The sequence below is a fragment of the Rhipicephalus sanguineus genome, chromosome 8, assembly GCF_013339695.2.
Source record: "Rhipicephalus sanguineus isolate Rsan-2018 chromosome 8, BIME_Rsan_1.4, whole genome shotgun sequence".
Lineage (NCBI taxonomy): Eukaryota > Metazoa > Arthropoda > Arachnida > Ixodida > Ixodidae > Rhipicephalus > Rhipicephalus sanguineus.
In genome coordinates this window covers 18,789,006-18,810,020 of record NC_051183.1, presented here as the reverse complement: position 1 = coordinate 18,810,020, position 21,015 = coordinate 18,789,006, and the positions used below count along the sequence as shown (strand labels likewise).

Genomic DNA, 21,015 nt, shown 5'->3' with positions numbered 1-21,015 from the left:
GACGGGAGGATGACCGCCGCCGTAGCTCAGTGGTAGAGCATCGGACGCGTAATCCGAAGGTCGCAGGTTCGGTCCCTGCCGGCGGCAAGTCATCTTTTCGTCCACTTTGCTTTCTTCACATTTATATTCTAAATACTATAGATAACACCCCCTGTACTTTCCTTGGCGTTATTGTCTGTTAGTTCTCATTAATATTGTGTCTAACAAAGATAAACGAGCCCTTGAAAAATCATCTGCTTTCCTTCATTCATAGCGAGGGTCTCGTCCTGGCAGACTTAATGCCTTCAGGTAGTATGCGAGGGATTATTGGTCAGCTGCCAGCTCGTAAAAAGATCACGTGCTACGTGACGCCAACAGGCAAGAAAAGTGTTCCACACTCGCCGCCATGGCTGCGATTGGCGCTGACTAACACTCCTAGGTTTAAATCAACGTATATACCCCAGAAAGTGGACGGGAGGATGACCGCCGCCGTAGCTTAGTGGTAGAGCATCGGACGCGTAATTCGAAGGTCGCAGGTTCGGTCCCTGCCGGCGGCAAGTCATCTTTTCGTCCACTTTACTTTCTTCACATTTATATTCTAAATACTATAGATAACACCCCCTGTACTTTCCTTGGCGTTATTGTCTGTTAGTTCTCATTAATATTGTGTCTAACAAAGATAAACGAGCCCTTGAAAAATCATCTGCTTTCCTTCGCACACAACGTGTGTTACCTAGGCGACCGACATGCACGATGACGTTGTTTTCATTCACCGGTTTTATAAGCACTGGGAGGTCTTCACTAGCGATTTCAGTGTCGATGTCATAGATGACACCTGCTACGGTGGCACCATCCGCTGGAATGATTGGACGGACTTCGATGTTCCCCAGCTGCGTTACATGCTGCAGCGTGCTCAGCGCACTCGGGTTCATCACATCGATTGCCAAAATGTTTTTCCTCGTGTTTAGCCTGATATCCTTGATCTCGTTTGGCACTGTGTTTTCAAGGTACAAAGACAATGCTTGCCTGTTGAGGACACGCAGATTGTCGATAGCGTTCTGTGGCACAAACAGGATGGAGTGGGGCCACCGCTGAGGCGCAGTTTTCACAGTGGTTGTGCTTGACGCCGACGATGCGTTGATGATTCTTCGTTTGGCCTTGCGGTACAACACAGGATGAAAGCCGTCTTCGGAGGACTCGTCGCCTGATGCGGAGTACAGCTCGGTGTCCTCGCTCTCGCTTGCTGTGTTACCACGCTTCCTCGAGGCGATCCCCGCGATTGAACCGGAACCGGACGGAACCGGACGGAATTTTTATATATGGACTAGGGGGAGAAGAGTCGGGTGAGGTAACTAACGTACGACGTATGAAGCACGCATTTAATTCTTATAAAATCAGCGCCTTGGCATCTTAAAACAATATGTTTACTCCTTTTTTCCTTCCTTACCTTTATATCCACCCTTACCCCTTTTCCAGTGTAGGGTAGCAAACCGAAAAACTTCTGGTTAACCTCGCTGCCTTTCACTTAACCTTTCTCTCTCTCTGTTGAAATCTGACTTCTGTGAAGAAAACTCATTTTTAAGGCCACATCGTGCTACCAGGATATTCTCATTTATGCCGCAAATAAGTCTAAGCACATCGACGCGTTTATAACATAACCAAATACCTAACATGTTATATATTGGTCATGATTTTAGAAAACAAGAGAATGACGCAAGTAAACATTGCTGCAAATAATTTCGTCCTCTGAAACCTTGTTTTCTTATATGTCGGAACGAGCTGGTGAAACATCAAACTCCATCGGAGAATCTGCATAATTGCATGAGTGAACGAACAGTAACTAATTAACGCACTGTTTACATGCGCAGCCGAGAGTAACCAGTGTCTTTTTTGAAATCTCTGTTATTAAGGCGACAGTCTTAGATGACTCATGAAATGCTAAAAGGGACCGTCGGCGCCTTCGGTGTCAACTCGAGTAACGCAAAAAGAGTCAACACGCGATGACGTCACCACATTACATCATTAGGACGTCACATGCGCCCCACATTTGTGATGTTATCATGACGTCATATGATGATGTTATCACATGACATCATCGCTTTGTCAAATGTGTGCCTATTCCGGGGGCACTACAAAACCACGTGAGGTACAGAAAGCATGCAATGTCTTCGATCCCGGAGGCAGTGCAAAACCACGTTCGGTTGTAGAAAGCGGGAGGGGGATGGGGGAGAGAGTGCAGGGGAGGGAATCAATACAGTCTTCTGAGAAGAAAAAAGTAAAAGATTAGCTTCGTTCTTTGGATTGTCTTAGGCATCAAGAACTGTGTGACTTTTATACATTGGTTATCTTAACGGACAGTTTCTCAACACGCTTGAGCGTATGCTTGTGCTCTTAAGTTCGTAATGTCAAGCGAAGCTAAGCAGCCTAGTTGTAGGTCAAATACTGGTACTAAACAGTGCAAGATGTACAGCTGCAGTCTATTTGTCCAGCAGAAGATGACACGGGGCACTTCAGCACAAGCTACGAAGACATTCGTTCGACGCGTAGAGAGCGGTCAATTTCAGTAAAGATTTCAAAGTCATTCTGCGAGTGTCAGCCATAATGTGCTTCGGCATGATCCAAGCAGGTCTTCTCGCATGCTTCTTTGTAGCAACTACACGGAGCGAGTTCCCAGACCAAAGCAGCATAGTATTTCCTGAAGTGTACGAGCAGAGAACTGACGAGTCGGAAAAAGTTCTGGTTATTGCTGACAGCTACTCGCTTAATCTGGTGAAAGCTTCGGTGCTCTCCGACCGTGTGATGCTCCGTGTTTCCACAGAGTCTCGCGTCACCAAACGATACGTGAGTGTACACGCAAATTCTTTATGTTCCTACTGAAATGTTCTGCATGGCATTCCAATAATTCCATAGCTTTCCGGATCACTCGCAAATAGATTAATTCAGTTATGTAAAATTCAATATACTTTCTGTAAGCATCGTAACTGAAAAATGTTTACTGCAACGCGCGCGCAATGTTCCTGTAGGGATTCGTAATCTTCGCAGTTGTTCATTTAACGCATACGTTTGCGTGTACCGTAGTTCGTTCTGATGTGAAGAATGCTCTTCATGTGGTGAGTTAACAATTAAATGCGCGAAAAGCATCACAATCACATACATGAAAGCAGGTGTATTCTTAATTTTCTATTATAGAGAAATGCATTATGAGTGACAACTATTTCATTTTACTGACGATAACAACGTCATTAGTTGCCATTTTTAAATGCATCTGCCGCACCACACAAAACGTTCCTATTCTAAAGGTCGACAAGCGAATACTACAAATCTCTAATCCGAGTATGCGCGGTTTCTACATATGTCGTGCGCTGTTGTCATCGGCTAAGTTTTTCAAAAGTCTTAGTCTTAGACTCTTTCTTAAAGGTAAGCTCTATCGGGAGACGTGGTTCTCAGACGTAGATCAATAAAAAAATACATTACGCACATGTTCGAATCCTGCCCACTGCGCCAAATTTGTAATAACGCCGAGAAACATGAAGTCGACACGGTCGCCAATAATGTTTATCTGGGCTCTTTTTCTACTTCACTAACTCTTTTGCCTTCTTTATCATCGTATACTTCAAAAATAGGTATCTTAAGCTAGGAAACACTGAACCTTGTCTATCGTATACCTTGGGTTATAGCGGCGTAAATGACCTTTAACCGACAAATTTTCATTTAAGGTAGATGGACCCTATCATGAAAGACATCTGTATCAGGATACCAGCAAGCAAGCCTCGCTTATTGTAAAACCATTGAGAGGCGGGCACTATCACGTAGTAAGTACAGCCCTGTCTGTCGACCTCTTGCATGTCTGCTCGCAGTTGCGAAATTCGTTCACAAAAAGCGTGTTATATTTCTACAGACTGGGCTTTTAAATTTCACGCATCGAATAGAGCCTCTCGCAAGCCAGGAAAGATATTCGTCCAATATAGCAGCGCACATGATATCGAAGGTCATATTAAAGAATGGCACATCGGACGCTGATGCCTCACTCGGTGAGTTGAGCAGATTATGAAGCCAGAAGATCGCCGTAACTTCAGCTGTATGTAATCAGTATACGCCTAAGATTTGTTCAACTTGAAGCATTTTGCATTGTCCTGCACAAAGGAAGACATGATGATGATGATGAAGTAAACTTTTAATTTGCCAAAACAGTGTCCCCGAGCTCTTAAGCTTGGGGTCCTCTAGGTGGGAGGGTCCCTTAGTCCAGGAATCCTCTGGCCGCGATCGCCTCCCGGGCCCTGGACTGAGAAAAATTAAATTGAAACATATCCACGGGGTGAATGATGATGAGTGGGGCGAAGCTCCGGAGGGAATCATCGGTAAACCGTCAATACTCCGAGCGAAAGTGAAAGCGCGCCAACAGCGAGCGGATTTTATTACAACGGTCCCCCTAGCGTACGTCGCCGCACTAAATCAAACGATTGCCTTCCACCAATGACATGCGCCATATGTGAATCTTCCGTGAATTCCGCCCAGTACATCATCAACGATGTGAGATCGGGCGCGTTTATACTAAAGAGTCGATGAGTCATGGCGACTTGTAGCTCACTTTAATTTTACATGTACGCTCTGAATTTTTATTGTTTAATCACGCACAGGAGAAATCTCACACAGGCACTACCTTGGAAGTCAAAATCTAGTGCCTATATATACGGGGTGGTCAGTGAACGGTTGTGCAGCGCGAGCAGTCGGTTTTTTCAATCAAGAAACTCGCTAGCAGACGCGGCCTGCGTCGGCCTCGCGAGTCGAGAGGGAGGGTGGGGACTAGACCACGCATCTGCAACGCAGCGAGCGCGGAGCGTCGGCGTCGCCAGGCAAGAGAATTGGGGGGGGGGGGGGGGGGCGGAGGACTTTACCGATTGGCGCTCGCCCGTTGCCGATCCACCTCGCCCGATTGGCAACGAGCGAGGTGGCTACATACTACTACTACAGAGGAGGGAACGACCCACACCCTGAGGAGTTTCGCCCCTAAAACGGTGCAACGAAGGGAGGAATTCTGCAGCTCAGCCTCGAACGGTCGCTTCTTTAGTGCTTGAACTACAACACGGGATACAGCATATACGTTGTCGGGTATCAAGTGCTCTTTGGAAACAATGATGCAGTACGTAGTAGCGCAAACAGACAGAATAGCATTTACTGCAGCTTCTATAGTAAGCCCAATCGTACAACGAATGAGTAGCGCCGATAAAGCTAGTCCTGGAAGCAAGATATTTATACTCGCCACGCCATGAAACAATCTTCAATCGTGCCAAAAAACATCTCGTACGCCGCTTGTGGGTGAGGTCTCGACAACCGAGGCGTATTCTCAGAAATGTTTAGCCATTGACATGCCGTAAAAGCCTTTGGACAGCGAAGCTATTGCTCCTTTCATTAGCTTCCTTCATGTCTCTTCTTTCGTTTGGCCCTGTTACTTATGTCATTTCTCTGTTGTTCCTTTATTTAAGCTAACTCAGGTCTTTAGTTCCAGTCGGCTGCTCTGGTCGGGGTGGGTTACCCTAGATTCTGCTCCCTTTCTGCTAAGACTTTTACTTCTCTCCCCCAGTCTACCTTCTGCCATTTCAGGAGCAACTGCTCCCTTCTCAATGCACTGTTTGAATCGCACGCCTTGCGTACGCTTCTTCGCGTGACCCTCCTGTCAGACAACTCTTTGAACCACTCGCCTTACGTGAGCTTCATCACGTGACCTCCTTTCAGTCCACTCTTTTAATCGCCCGCCACACCTAAGCTTCATCACGTGACCCCCTCTCAAGAACCTGTTTGAATCGCCCGTCTTACATAAACTTCATCACTTGATTCACTTTTCCTGTCCTCTTCTCATCTGACACCGTCCTCGCCACACATGTCACGTGACCTGTGTTATTTTAGCGTGACCACGTAAACGATGCCGTCTGCGCACGGCCCGCATAAACAGCTGCGGTGTAAAGACGGCTGGCTCTCACGTAATTTAGGCTAGACGTAAGAATGAAATCGCTACCGGCAATGCAGGTTGGTTATAGAAGTGTATGCGGCCACGACGCGACGCAGGCAAGAATGCTTACTGAGTCGGAATGAAGCTGCGTGGACCGCGTTGCAAGTCTGGTCTCCGCTAAACACCATCCGCACTGCGTCAGACGCTGCCGGCGTGGTCAGGCAGTGTGCGTCATCTGGCGAAGGAAGGGGCGCAACGTTTTGCATTCTTCACCGTCACAACCATGTGACAATATCTTGCAATGCGTGTCTAGTCATTTGAGTTCTGTGAAAATTAGCCTGAAAATGTACTCCCCAAAACACGCCACTGTTTTCTAGCATTGTTAGCAACTTTGCCATGTTCTATGGATGAAATGGTGTATGTTCATGAGGATTTTGACATGGAACTACAAGTAGGAAGCAACTGAGTAAGAAATAAGTTTCACCGTTACACTTCACCAACATGCCGCACTTGATGGCTAAATTTTATCTCGCGTTCTGTACGGCAAGTCATATCATTTATTTTAAAGTTGAGAGAATTGTATATTTTCGCGCAGTCATCGCTGCGTCGTATGTGTATGGATTCTCTACAGTAGTAATCAAGTTTATTGCGCAGCATCTCTCTGGCTAATCAATTGGTAACTAACATAAAACAGTTCTTTTCCTTCAGATAACACGCATTTCACATCATTTTTCAGTTGACGGATTCGAAGACCTAAAACTCCCAGCAATCAGTAAGTAGTCCCCGAAATGTTATTCACTCTGAGCTTGTTTTAGCTTTACTTGCTTACTTGTTTGTTCAAAAACAGTTAGCGAGATAAAAGTCGGAATTGTAACATATGGGCGAATACAGTTTCTCTGTTTAGTCGTTTTACAGTAGCTGATTTGTTTGCGTTGTATTTTTGGGCCTATTTTTTACAGACATTTGCAAACTGCCTGCATAAAGAGTGTCGTTAATACAGAGCTAGCAAAGAGCGTAGTCAAGGCCATATAATATTTTCATTATTCCTACAGGCTGAGGTAATGAATGGCCTTTACACATAGAAAACCGAAGTCAAATATCAGGATTAAAAATAAAACAAATAGGCCACCTGCCTTCAATTAACAAGACTTTTGTATTCCTCGTAGCGCCTTTTATTTTGCAACACACAGCACCAGTCGGACTCTGAAAGGAAACCTAAACTCGTGAAATAGTTGTCATGTATACGGGGAAAGAGTGATTGATTTCAGTGGCGCAAAAACCTGGAAACTTTTATCCCTTAGAGGTTAAGACCACACACAACTTCAAGCAATGTTTCAAATGCTTATTTCCTTGAAACCCTTGCATTGATTATTTCATAAAGTGTATTTCATAAAGAATACCACGCTGTTGAATTCTCCACCTGAGCTGTCTTTTAAATGCGAAGCATTTCTTAGCGAACCTAAAGCACTTTGAAAGTTTCTATCTACTTATATATCTACCTATCTAGCCGCCTCCGTCTTGGTGCTCTCGTGATCGCCTCCTTAACTTGGTTTGGACCAAACTTGGCATGTGAGGGTCAGAGGATTTGACGAATATGACATTCTGGTCATGACATGAATAACTTCAAAATCTTGTCGTATACGTTCTCAGACCCGTTCTTCCAGACACGTGTGACACATACCCTTTTACCACGGGCCACGGTGTACGGGTATCCACCACAGGTGATTGACAGTTTATGTCTACTCAAGAACGGCGAGAAGCGACATTGGTAATTTAAATGCGAGAGCGTTAAAGGGGTCATGAACCACTTTTCCAAGTAATGATCTAATGGCCTCAGTATCGGAGTGTACTGCCTCCCGAATCGATTGCCGCAAAAATTTCTCGAATCCGTCAAGAATCAGCGGAGTTACGGGGGTTTGGCGCACGCTCCCCGCGCTTTCTCTCTTTTCTCGTGCCGACGAGCGCACTGGAAGCTAGACAGGGAGGGATGGCATGGGGGAAAGAAGTTACGCCAGCGCGCGTCATGAAACGCGATCGCTCTCCCGCTGTGATTCGCTTGCGCGAGTGCGGCTACCGTGTACTGAGGAGTGCGGCGCCGGCAAGTGGCGGCACCCCGCGGCAAGAAGCGCATCTGATCCGAACGCCGCTCTCGATTTACGTCGGCTATCGGCCAATAAGCATGCTATGTCTCTTGCGACGTACAGCGGACAGACGCCCCGCCCACCGACGAGAGTGAGAACCGGCCTCTGTTTGAAAAGAGGGTGCCTGGGGAAACGGCAACTTCGCGCTCCGCTTGTGGCCATTACGCGGCGCGCACGACTGTAATATTTGGCAGAGCAGTTCATAGCCGTGTCAGCTTTCCGCAGGATGTGTTTTTTCAATCAGCCCAAGGGGTGCTTCATGACCCCTTTACGAAAAACCGACATCGGCAACGTTGACCCGACGAATGCAAAGAATGAGAATTAGGATCCCAGCAGGAGTCGAACCCAAGCACTCAGCGTGGTAGTCAGGTATTCTACCATAGAACCACGCCAGGTCTAGAAACTACTTAGGAAAAACATCCTATGCAGGCGTAATGTCGGCGCAACGTCAACTGTGGTTGTGGTGCTGGCATAGGCGTGTGCACAGGGGGGGGGGGGGGGGGCAGGAGGGGCGCGGCCGCCCCCCCCTAATCACCTAAAAGGGGGGCGCAAAATCTGTCCCATACATTGATCCTTCTAGTCACCTAAGAGGGGGGGCGCAAAATCTGTCCCATACATTAACTTAGTAGGGTGGGGGGGGCGCTGCAATGAGCCTTCGCCCCCCCCTGATTGGGAACCCTGCGCACGCCTATGGGTGCTGGCTATCCAATTTTCAATTTTTAACGCTGGACCGCTATCGGCTATCGGTCCAGATATGTGCATATTACGACGCCCGCTTCTCGTTTCATTTTCATGTATTCGGGCTTGACCCGCGAGGACTGTAAGCAACGCTCGACCTCGACCGCGCCGCAGTGTTTGAGAAGCTTCGCGATTGTACTAGATCATTTTGTTAAGACTGCACGCAGGGCGCGAATAGTCTAGACTATTCCTAAGCTTGCGCGACCGCCAGTGATAAGGCTGGGAAGTTCGATGCATGATGCATAAAAGACGGCGTGTCCCAGCGATGATCGGTTTTTCGACGGCTGACGCTCTGTTCACCGCTATCGGCTTACAGTGTGTATTTCTGTAGTTTTACTTTCCGTTTCTAGGCCAGAAGTTCAGTCAAATAAAGAGTTTAGTCTAACATGCCGACTGCTGCCTTCGTCGACGTCACGATCCCATGATAATATCCATGATTATGCAAAGAAAAAATAAAACGCTTTCATTCGTTCATTAATTTATTGCGATAACAATAGGCGTTCGCTTCAGCGACAATGTAACGAAAACAATTATATATTGACCATAGTGGCGCGATCGCACTGCCAGCGTCATATATATAACTGGAGTCGTGGTGTACCAGTATTCGGCCGTGAATTGAACTTTATTCAATGACAGTAAGTTCTTCCCCAGTTGACTAGATTGACGGCCGAGTGGTATCGCATCAAAAGTAAAATGTCATGCACTCCTTCGCGCTACGCAAATGGCATTAGTCCTTTGTTTTACATTGATGTGAATAGGCACCCTGCAGGTCAATAGCCTCTCGTTTTATTACGATAGCAATTATATGGACAGTCTCGGCTGCATTTAGCCGTCGCTGTCGCCGCCGTCATGCACCGTATATATATATATATATATATATATATATATATATATATATATATATATATATATACAGGGTGTTTCAAGAAATGTGTCCAACTTTCTCAAAAAATCAGGAAAATGCGATATTTGACTGCTGCCTTCAGAATTGCCTTTTCTGTAGTGGCAGGGATTTTAAGATGGTTAAAGGAATTATTTGGGACTGTAATTAAAAAAGTTAAATTAATTAACTTTTTAATTAGTGGAGTTAAGTGGTTGTGTCAAATGGGAGAATTGAAGTTCTTCATGCTAGAAACCCAACCCAACTTTAAGATTTTGAAAAAGTGGCATCTAGTAATAATTACGAACTAATGAAATCTGACCAAATTCAATGGCGAAACCTAAACAGAAACGTGGACGAACGCAACTCCCATATTCTTCTGAGACGTCCAAAATGAGTGAATGACTTTTTCTGTAGCGCTAGGCATCTTAAGATGGTTAGAGACATGACTTGAGACAGTAATTAAGAAAGTTAAGTTAATTACCTTTTTAATTAGTGGAGTTAGGCGACTGTGTCAAATTGATGAATTGAAGTTCGTGCCAGAAAGCCATCCCAGCATTGAGATTTCGAAAAAGCGGCCTCTAGTAATAATTACGAAGTAATGAAATTCAACCGAATTCGATGGCTTTCGCTGTTGAAAGCCGTTGCATTTCGTTGAATTTCATTACGCCACAACAATTACTAGAGGACACTTTTTCGAAATCTCAAAGCTCGGATGGGTTCCTCGCATGAAGAACTTCAATTCTCCCATTTGACACAATCATCTGACTCCGTTAATTAAAAAGTTAATTATTGTGACTTTGTTAATTACTGTCCTAAATGATGTCCTTAACTACCTTAAGATTCATGCCGCTACAGAAAAAGCATTTCTGAAAGCCCCGAGGAAATATCGCAATTGCCTGATTTTTTTAGAAGGGTGGACACATTTCTTGAAACACCCTGTATATATATATATATATATATATATATATATATATATATATATATATATATATATATATATATATATATATATATATATATATATATATCAAGATATCAAGGTCCCAAAGAAAAATAATTCAGAACAATGGTTCCGAAGCGCGGAATCGCGCCAGTGACCTCTCGTTCCGCAGCGCGTGGCGCTAGCCACTACACCAAAAAGCACAGATCCTTCAGGTAGCTAACGGCGAGTGTTATATAGACACCCTTTACCACTGGCAGGACTCAGAGACGGCGGGCGCTTATAAGCGTTTCTTCATTACCAGCGAGATGGGACGGGCGGATTTAAGTCTTCGGCGAGCTCGCTCGCTTCTTCTTATATTTGCGCAGGGAGAACCTTGCCCTTCCGCTGCCTGCTCGCGCGGTTTTCTCGTGGTTAGGAGAAGAGGAATGTTTCAAGCTTTCACCGTGATGTCCGCGCTCATGTTACGGAGCGTACGAAAGTCACTCGAGCTCAAGGGACGCGGCTAAACGAACAAACAGAAGATGAGCGCGAACTGTCAAGTGTCACCGCTCGACACTTGAAGCACGCTAGTGTCCTTCGCTGCTTCGGCCGCCTTTGCAACAGGAGCGCTGTTCAAACTGACAGTATCTATTGGCGAGCCTCACTTCGTATAGCATTAGTTTCTTGCTATCGCATTCATTGCTTCGCCCTTGCGGCGAAACTGTGACTTTTTTTTGCATTAGCTACGTCAAGAGCGGTCAGTATTTGCGTCAATAGCGGCTATTCAATGGCTCTGTGTGTTGATGGGTCACTTTAAAATTCTGCAGTTGTCAGAACAGCGGTTTCCAATTCTCGAAAATAATAACGCGCTCCAGATCATAGCTGATGGTCGTTGACGTGCTTATCAGTGTCATATTCTCTGCGAGCGTACTCCAAACAGTAATGTTATAACTAGGTTTTTCTTTCTTTTTTTCTATGATTATTTGAGCACTTGCCGCACTCCTGAAATCCTATTTTTATTATTGTCAAGTGCTTAGACGCTGGCACACAGTAATGAGTGCTTAGAATAAACATGAATGTTCCTTCTTATAACTATTACCAATTCAGCTGATCTGGGTGACGTCCTTCTTGCTAATATATATTCCTTTTTAACCTATATTAAGTTCCAGTTTTAGAGCGCAGCTCTTAGGCGCCCGATCCTGCGTTGAGCGGCGTCGTCGTTGCCGTCGCCGTCGGTGGCGTAACCGATTGACATAATAAAACGAGAAAAAAAATCTCCAGAATAGAATGCGATTTGAACCCGGTTCCTCTGCGTGGCACTCGAGTATTCTACCACGGAGCCAAGCTGATGCTGGAAACTCATTCGCAAAAAGACCCTGTACAGGCGTCATGTCGGGCAAGGAATCGCGATAACCTATATGTAGTATAGCTTTGCAGAAGAGGAAAATAACAAGCACTCATCACACAATGCAAAATGCGCAACGAGTGTGAGGTTTAATGCTTCCCATCCACTGCAAAGCGCTCAGCCATAATACTTCATCGTCATCAGCCACATGCAGCATCAACAAAGTGCACATAATACCTTACAGATTTGTAGTCGGTGCCCCGCTTAACCGGAGAAAGACGAATAATGGCGTAGTGGGTGCTGTCCTGCTTCACAAAAAGTATTTATGGCGTAGTCGATACCTTGAGGAAAGCCAAAACTTCAAACACAGTTGGCCTTGCCCACGTGGCCTTGTCCCAACTTGAAGCTGCGCTCAGAATTCGCATTAGGCATTATCGTAATCGTCGCTGAATTTTTTTAATACACCTTAACTCGTCTTACTGCGGGCTCCAATTCATAACTTATTACTTCGATGCACTTGTATTTATTACAGCGCTGCAAGAACGAGCCTTAAACAGCTTCATAATAGAAGTTTACTCAATCAGTGACTCCAGACACACTGCACATTTTGGGCAGGACACGGGACTGCACTTCGAGTATTTGATTGCCTATTGGAACTCTGTAAGTGCTTCCACGATGTGTTTTACTTATTGCATCATACAAAGAAACTATCCTGCTACGTTCAGGCTCCATGGGCACCACTACCACCTGTTGCATTAAATCATTATCCTTACTTCCTCAATTTACGTGCAGACGGCTTTAAAGATAACAGCACCAAAAATGCTAAACTTTAACGTAATGACTTTGTGGACATATGCTGTGAATCTGAAGAGAAGCAATACCAATGCAGTAAAAATGACAATGAGAATAACTGGTGGCCCGCCTGAAATATGTGACGTACGCCTATTGAACGAACCCATTGATTGTTAGTGAGCGCTGTATTGTAAGCGCCTAATAAAACTCTTCCAATTTCTGTCAACTAATGCCTACACATTCACTTTACTTGAACTGCCATCAGTAGTAATATCTGTGGTTTTACGTGCCGAAACCACGATATGATTTTGAGGCTCGCCGTAGGGGAGGGCTCCGGAAATTTGGCCATCTGGTGTATTTAACGTGCGCTCGCATCGCACAGTACACGGGCATCTAGCATTTCGCCTCCATCGATATGCGACCACCGCGGCCGGGATAGAACCCACGACTTCCGGGTCAGCAGCCGAGAACCGCAACCGCTACACCCCCATGGCAGACGACCGACTGCTACTGCACCGCAGTTAACGCCATTACGGGGACCTGAGATTTGATGGTCCAGCATAGAATATCTATTAGAGGCGGCAGTAATTATTCAGTATTGTTGTAGTCTTATTATTAAGCAAATATAAGCAGCTAAGCCGCCTGTAAAAATTTACCCACAAAGCAAATTGAGGCTTAGCAAAACTTGTGTTTGGGCAAGTTCGTTCATACTTGATGCGGAACAAACGAGCGCTATGGAACGGGGACATAGACAAGAGGCACACAGGACAGGCGCAGTGTCGAAAGATTGCGAGTGCTCCTTTAAATTTTTATGATCATCAACAATGTAGAGATATTGCTGCCGTTCAAGAAGCGAACGTCGTTTACGATTGAAAGTGATGTCATTCTTGCAGGTGAGTCTGCGAATGCAACAACTCACTCCTCCTGGGTACATAGCGCTTGTTGGCATCGAAATGTCTTTGACCGTAAGTAGAATCCATGCGAATATTCTTTTGGGTCTCGTAAAAGCGCTATACTTTCAGGATGCACATGAAGATTACCTATACGGCTTGCCCGATAAGGAACTCGTCTCCAATGAAACTCTGATCACGTTGACCGATTATGCTTGGCTAAACCGTCAAGCGCGACTTGCAGACATCACCTTCTTGATCACCGGGTGAGTAATCTAGTAATCTGCAACAATGAGTGCATAAAAGTCGCTGTACTAATGAAGCGCCTTATAGTTTGCTAACCGATATTTCTGGGTGTCCACCGAGGCACTGCGGAATCAAGGCATCGACGAAGCCTATATAAATATAATGGACGAAATCTACAGCGGATCCACAGCCACTATAGTCCTCCATAAAGAAAGCGACAGAATCCCAATAAAGAAGGGCGTACGGCAGGGAGACACGATCTCTCCAATGTTATTCACCGCGTGTTTACAGGAGGTTTTCAGGGCCCTAGATTGGGAAGAGTTAGGGATAAGAGTTAATGGAGAGTATCTCAGTAACCTACGATTCGCTGATGACATTGCATTGATGAGTAACGCGGGAGACGAATTGCAGCTCATGATCACTGAACTGGATACGAAAAGTAGAAGAGTAGGTCTGAAAATTAATATGCATAAAACTAAAGTAATGTGGAACAATCTTGGCAGAGAACAGCGCTTTGCGATAGGTGGCGAGACACTGGAAGTTGTAAAGGAGTACGTCTACTTAGGACAGGTAGTAACCGCGGAGCCGAACCATGAGAGGGAAATAACTAGAAGAATAAGGGTGGGTTGGGGCTCATTCGGCAAGCATTATCAAATCATGAATGGTAATCTACCACTATCCCTCAAGAGGAAAGTATATAACAGCTGCATCTTACCGCTACTTACCTAAGGAGCAGAAACATGGAGACTTACAAAGAGGGTTCAACTTAAATTGAGGACGACGCAGCGAGCGATGGAAAGGAAAATGATAGGTGTAACCTTAAGAGACAGGAAGAGAGCAGAGTGGGTCAGGGAACAAACGGGGGTTAAGGACATCATAGTTGAAATCAAGAAGAAGAAATGGATATGGGCCGGGCACGTAGCACGTCGGCAGGATAACCGGTGGTCATTAAGGGTAACTGACTGGATTCCAAGAGATGGCAAATGCGTGAGGGGGAGACAGAAAATTAGGTGGGTAGATGAGATTAAGAAGTTTGCAGGTATTACGTGGCAGCAGAAAACACAGGACCGGGTTGATTGGCGTAACATGGGAGAGGCCTTTGCCCTGCAGTGGGCGTAGACAGGCTGATGATGATGATGATGATGATGATGATGATGATTTCTGGGTGACCACAATGAGAGAAGAAAATTAAACCAGCTTGTTATGTTCAACAAGCACTTCGTAAAGTGTATATGAAGCAAGATTTAAATTACAGTTGTAGAAACAGCCGAATATGATAGTGTAAATTATGCCTAGCCAGGACCTCGCTTTTTTCAAACATGCGAAATCATCGAGGCAGACTTCATCAGAAAGTTTGATAGCAAGTGCGTCAGCTCTCCTTCGATAGCACTTTCATCTCATGAAATATCATATCTAAACAGGCCATGAATGGCACGCCTTTGTGCGAAGTGGTGGTTGCACTACGTATTCGTCATTTTCCCCGGTTTGGCGCATGTCAGCTAAGTATGTATAAACGTTCATCCTTCCCTTTCTACAAATAAATTGTACGTCAGCGCCTTGAGTGCGTCGCCCTTCCTTGTCCCCGTCTTCTGGTTCGCTGTGTTCCCTCCGATGTCTAATCAACACGCCCAAGCTTCGCTACTAATTCTTAATGAACAACTGAGAATTCTGCCTGCGCCTACAAAGGCGTCCACATGCTACTCTATATGGGGGAAGGGGATTTAGGACAGAAAGGCCCTAGGAGGACGAGGGCAGAGAAAGAAAAGGACAGAAAAAAAGAAAACATCATGATTGGGGTATGTGAATGTGAGAACGTAATGATTGCAGTGCGAGGCACTACAGCTTATCAATTAAGTTAATGTCCTCGATGAACTTGAACAGAAATTTTAAAATTTGACGTTGCTGAGATGCGGAAGGCATAGGTTCAAGTATGTTCCCGAGATCTAGCGGTGCTTGGGAGGTTGAGCATATTCTACTTTGGAAACAAGTTCTTTCTTCTCTGCATGCCTGATAATCTAACAAAATATGTTCAATTGTCTCTAATGCACCACACTTCTCACCGTATGGGTCAGCAGTGAAACCAGCCTTCAACAATAGCTACATTTCAAAAAAAAAAAACACCTGTCACTGAGTTCTCAAGGTATAAATGGGAACCGTAAGATGCTAGTCTATGCCAATTAATGGCTTTATGTCTTGCATTGCCAGTTAAGTGTGATAAAACACTTAGACTGAGTTGTCGTTCTGCGACAACAAACTGCATCGATGGGCGAACGATTGTTATTCAAACAGCAAAATAAAAGAGACAGTGAGAGCTCATAGCGTGCGTCAGTGATCTTGCACAATGTGGCCATAAATTCTAGCATGTTTTATTTGTATCTATAGGTTACAAATAATAAGAAAATATGTCATCTCTGCTGTCATTGTAAAGAGAATAGAAGAGTGTAAGCGTAATTTTGGGAAATGCAAATTAGTAAATCATGTAATATCTACAATGCATGGGTGCTAAGTGCAAGAACAAAAGAGGCAATCATTATTACTACAGATTGCCTGCTACGCTTTTCAATGGTCCAGCACTCAGATGATAATGCGTCTATCTTGTGATGCTCTCATAGCAGACACTTGTCGCCCACTATTGCCTCATCTTGACAAATGATATTAACTTCCATAATGTCTGTTCGCTTCGGAATTTCGAACTAAAAGAGAGTAAAAATTTGTGCTAGAATGAGCCCAAAATTAGTAATTAGTCAAGGTACCCAAAAAATGTGCCCCACGCAATTTTCAGAGGCGTTTCTCAGCCGGTATTTGCGCATGTACATTAAGGCGAAAGTCTTAGGTGCCTATGTTTGAAAGTCGCTCGCTGTTCAAAACAAATGGTCTAAGAAAAGAACAGTGCGCCAGCTGCGCTGTTGAACCAGTACTTGGACCTCCTGTTGATCTGCTGTTGAGGATACTTCAACAGCAGATCAACGGATGGTCCAAGTAACCTTAAGGATACTTCGACCTTTTATTGAACTTCTGTTTCTAAGAATGTTAGGTCTTCTGTTAGACCTTCTGTTCCTAAGAAAGTGAAGGCAAATCTTCGCCTTTCCATTCATAGAAACTGCTAAGTATCCGAATTTTTTATTAGACTGTTAAAAGGTCGTTTCTTTTATTATAGGGCGTGCAGGAAATGGAGTTTTTGTACAGCGCCGGCTACCCCATTTCACAGATATTACTATATATACTTTCACTGTTAACGTGTACTTTGCTCTAACTTCCTTTCAGACGAGACTTAGTGGAATTAATTCCTGGAGGCGTAAAAAACAGTACTGCAGGTAAGGATAGATGGACGTATTCAACGCGTTTTTTCAGTCCTTTGTCACTGAGGCACCAAAATGCGGCGGGATTGGTACTGCGGTTGACTCGCTGAACAAAATTATTAGTTTGAGCATGATGAAATTATTTACTGCACTTCTTAGTATGCACTGTTGGTTTTACATTTTCTCGTATTTGTATGGGCCCTTGTTTTCTTCCATCGTTACCAATTCTGATGTAGACTCAGATTTCATGGGTCAATAGAAATTCGAGGAATTCTATGTTGGAAGTCTCATTTGACAATTTTTGCGACACCTGGGTATCGAAACAATTGCGCTGATTCAAGCACATTTCTAACATCCACACCGTGGTATACACTTGATACACTTCTATGATCTATCGTTTACCGAAAATCTTAGCTCATCGGCTAACGTACCACGCTTCTAAGCTCGAGGGCTGGTTGGAGTCCCAGTCAGGGTTCGTTTACCAGTCAATGGGGGCGAAATACAAGAAAAATTGCTGTATTTAGGCTTGCCTGTGCATTACAAGACCACACGGTGTTTATTTGGGAACCTGCAAATCAGATTGTAGTGTTGGCTCGTATTGAACCCTTAGAATGTACAGACCCCGCCAAAAGACGCTTTTCCAATATACAACTGACATCTGATTTATGCTTTAAATTATGCCGCTTTAACAAAAGACATTGCGTTATTGAGTCCGCCGTGTCGGCGGAGTGGTTTCAGTGCGTGGCTGTTGACCCTAAATACATGTGTTCGATTCTGACGCGCCGGTCGCATTTCGATGGAGCCGAAATGCTAGAGTCCCATGTAATGTGCGGTGTCAGTGCACGTTAATCAACCTCAGCTGGTCAAAATCACGCGGTGCCCCTCGCTATGGCGTCTCTCATAGCCCGAGCCTCTTTGGGACGTTGAACCCCATGAACCAAGCAATCAAAGTGATGTTGTTGAAATGCAGGTATAGCCTACCTGGGCCAAGCCTGCAGAGTTCATAAAGTCGGAATTGCAGAGGATGATCCGGCTCTTTTTTCGGGGGTACACGTTGCAGTTCACGAAATCGGACACTTGTGAGTAAGAAATTGCTGAGTTGGATGCATGTTAACGGTTGGAAATCGCACGTTAAGGATGGTTTCAGAAGGATTAGTATGTTTCTGTTTTTTGCAATAAGGTTTGGTTGTTGCTTTCAACCTCTTCGTCTCCTTCACATCGTGCTCTGTGCTTTACCGCCAGATTTCCAACCGTTAACTTGTAGGTACATTTGAGCACCAACCAACCAGATGGTCCATTACTTAGAATACTAATCTTGAATCTACGCACCTGTAAGGCTTCACGTACAGGATGCTGCAGCAAGCACCTATGAAATTCTTTTGTACATGGAGCGCAGTTTTCTCACGGAATCTTTAGAAAATCAGTCTTTTCACAGAAATATTTTGAAGCCACTTGAGGTGGCAAAAAATCATTTGCTCATTATGAGGCCCAATTGAAAACTAAAACTAACGTTCGCTATGTTTTTCTCTTCATTTTCTGTTAGGTTCAATAAGTTAGGTACACCTGCGTCATAGTTCCGGAGAGGGAGTTCAGGTCCTTTCCTGCTCTTTTATCTGATCTCATGTTGAAGTGCTGAATCTAAAATCTGCTTTTTGTAGGCTATCATCATATCATGATGGCGAACGCTCCTCAAGCGGCTGCCCGGCGAAAGACGGCTACATAATGAACCCTTACAATAGTGGAAGAAATCGTTTTACTTTCTCCAATTGCAGCAAGAGAGCCATCGCTGCATTTTTGGGGTAGGTAACATCATATAATATAACATACTGGTATTTACAGAAGCAGACCACACTTGCTTAATAAACAGGCAAGAGTAAAAATAAGGACCAAGTGCAGAGTGGCACTGCGGAAGACAAAGGAACCGAAATAACGAGAGGAGAAGAGAGAGAGTTCCATCTTTATTCAAAGAGAATACATTTTTCATGGAGAGGTGACGTTCAGGTGGTGTCTGACGGCCACCTCTTCAGCTCTTTTCACTGCCCAGAATTTGGCCTCCACACTGGCGTTGCGGAGAATCTCGCCTTCCCAGACGTCGCGTGAGGGAGTGGTCAGGAGATCTTTGGGTGGATGTTCGGTCTTATAGTTACATGGGATGTGTGCGAGGTCTAAAATTGCGCCGCATTACGGGCAGTGTTCATCGAAGACGTCAAGGTATATGTGTCTATAAGAGTAGCTGGCTTTGCGAGGAAGAGGGGGGGGGGGGGTACTTGGCCTGACGCAATAGGCGGTGGTGCTGTGTTACCTCGTGGTACGTCAGTCTTGGTTCTCCGGCTGTCAGACCCGGGCTGAGGGGGGCGCTGTCGGGGGCTCTAACTAAACAAACGAGCAGAAAGACTTTCTGTCCCAGTGCCTATTTGTGCTGCCACCTTAAGTTTATAATTTCCCACAGTAAACTTGAGGAATCAAAAACTACAATATTTTGTCGTTGGGAGTGAGATCGATGCGTGCTGGGGATACTATGCATGGTGGCTAACGTTCGTTTAGATTTCTAAGCAGATTTGCACTACCCTGTGCTTTAGAACTCTTCTGTGTCGTTTGTAATGTGTAGTATCAACGCTGAGATCCTTAGAGACTTCGTATTCACTGACGAGTGCTTCAGTATTACTGTTCAGCGCGAGAGGGAAATGGCTGCGAAGGCAATCGGACTTTCATCCGTGTACGATATCACACAGTAAAGCCAGGCAAACCAACGAGGAAATAAACTATTCCAAATAATTACGCCAAAATGACAACGAAGGGAAGTGAATATCGATAAATGTGCTCCTTGCCGCAGGTTGCAACCAAACGCACACTGGTCGCGTTACGTCGTTTTTTGCTTTAACCTACGTAGCCATACTGCCATAGTCGAGCTCGTACTCCCTGACCCATTCTGACTATTTGCTATTTGCGTATCTGTTCTACTTATGGGCAATGACCCTGCAAAAGCTTCGCTCTTTCAGTCGTAGGCAGCTTGACGGTCACTCTGTAATGTATGACGATTCATTTGCGACAAACTTCTTGAGAAGCGCCAGAACGTGAAAACTGCAATTCCGAACTTTAAAAAGAAACGCGTCACGAATAATCCAGTGAGCTGCGATCAACCAATTTTACACCGTTATATATGGGTACTACCGCAGTTGTTTCGTACAGGTTGCACGTATCCTATTGCTTAAGGGACCACAATCCACGCCGGCATCATGCTCTCCTACCTAACGACACAATGAAGCTGCCCGGCCAAATAATGAATGGCGACCAGTACTGCAAGCGGAACTTTCCACACCCTCAAGTCACCTACATCAAGGTAACTCAAGTAGCGCTTTCGATGAAAATCCGTCTTGTGTTTGGCTTTGCATATATCAAGACATTGTTGCTTGAATAGGCGGCCAATGCAGTGACCAAATACACAAAGGGAGGCATGAACAATTCGTAAACAGGGGGTGTTCTGGAGCCGACGTTTCGACAAGCGGACTTGTCTTCTGCAAGGCTGCAACTTCAAGAAAAGTCCGCTTGTTTAAACGTCGGTTCCAGCACACCCCCTGCTTACGAATTATTCATCACAAGCTTCCATATTACCCTGACTCCAGCCTTCTTAAAAATGGAGGCACTAGAGTACAGAACACTTTGCTGGTTGATTTGAAAGTGATTACGATACATGTAACTTATGTGAAAAAAAAAACGGTTACTTTCAGCCGAAAAGCGAAGCGTGGTCAGCAATAGCTGTGCGCTACCATTGCATATAGTAAGGTTTATATTTCTGTAGTCGCTATTTAGTGCTGTAAACATTTGATATGTAG

General features: G+C 44.8%; 1 protein-coding gene and 2 non-coding genes across 3 annotated transcripts; all 3 read left to right on the top strand.

The window, feature by feature from the left end:
* Positions 1 to 15: 15 nt before the first annotated feature.
* Positions 16 to 87, top strand: Trnat-cgu (transfer RNA threonine (anticodon CGU)). Its single transcript has one exon. It is a non-coding gene; the product is annotated as a tRNA-Thr (tRNA).
* A 377-nt stretch (positions 88 to 464) lies between these two features.
* Trnat-cgu (transfer RNA threonine (anticodon CGU)) lies at positions 465 to 536 on the top strand. The gene has a single exon. It is a non-coding gene; the product is annotated as a tRNA-Thr (tRNA).
* A 1,949-nt stretch (positions 537 to 2,485) lies between these two features.
* LOC119401512 (venom metalloproteinase antarease-like TtrivMP_A) lies at positions 2,486 to 20,651 on the top strand. The gene is made up of 12 exons (XM_049418153.1): positions 2,486 to 2,820; positions 3,696 to 3,791; positions 3,878 to 4,010; positions 6,663 to 6,698; positions 12,488 to 12,615; positions 13,641 to 13,712; positions 13,770 to 13,903; positions 17,148 to 17,197; positions 18,153 to 18,261; positions 18,841 to 18,981; positions 20,372 to 20,522; positions 20,601 to 20,651. The coding sequence occupies exons 1-12, from the start codon at positions 2,581 to 2,583 to the stop codon at positions 20,649 to 20,651; spliced, it is 1,341 nt and encodes a 446-aa protein (XP_049274110.1). The 5' UTR covers positions 2,486 to 2,580.
* The last annotated feature ends 364 nt before the right edge of the window (positions 20,652 to 21,015 follow it).

What these genes read in the sequence shown, in the direction of transcription:
- LOC119401512 (XM_049418153.1), top strand. Translation starts at nt 2,581, where the DNA reads ATGTGCTTCGGCATGATCCAAGCAGGTCTTCTCGCATGCTTCTTTGTA. An exon ending in CGTAAAAAACAGTACTGCAG is followed by an intron (nt 17,198 to 18,152) that starts GTAAGGATAGAT and finishes GTTGAAATGCAG; the next exon opens with GTATAGCCTACCTGGGCCAA. An exon ending in CTCAAGTCACCTACATCAAG is followed by an intron (nt 20,523 to 20,600) that starts GTAACTCAAGTA and finishes TTGCTTGAATAG; the next exon opens with GCGGCCAATGCAGTGACCAA.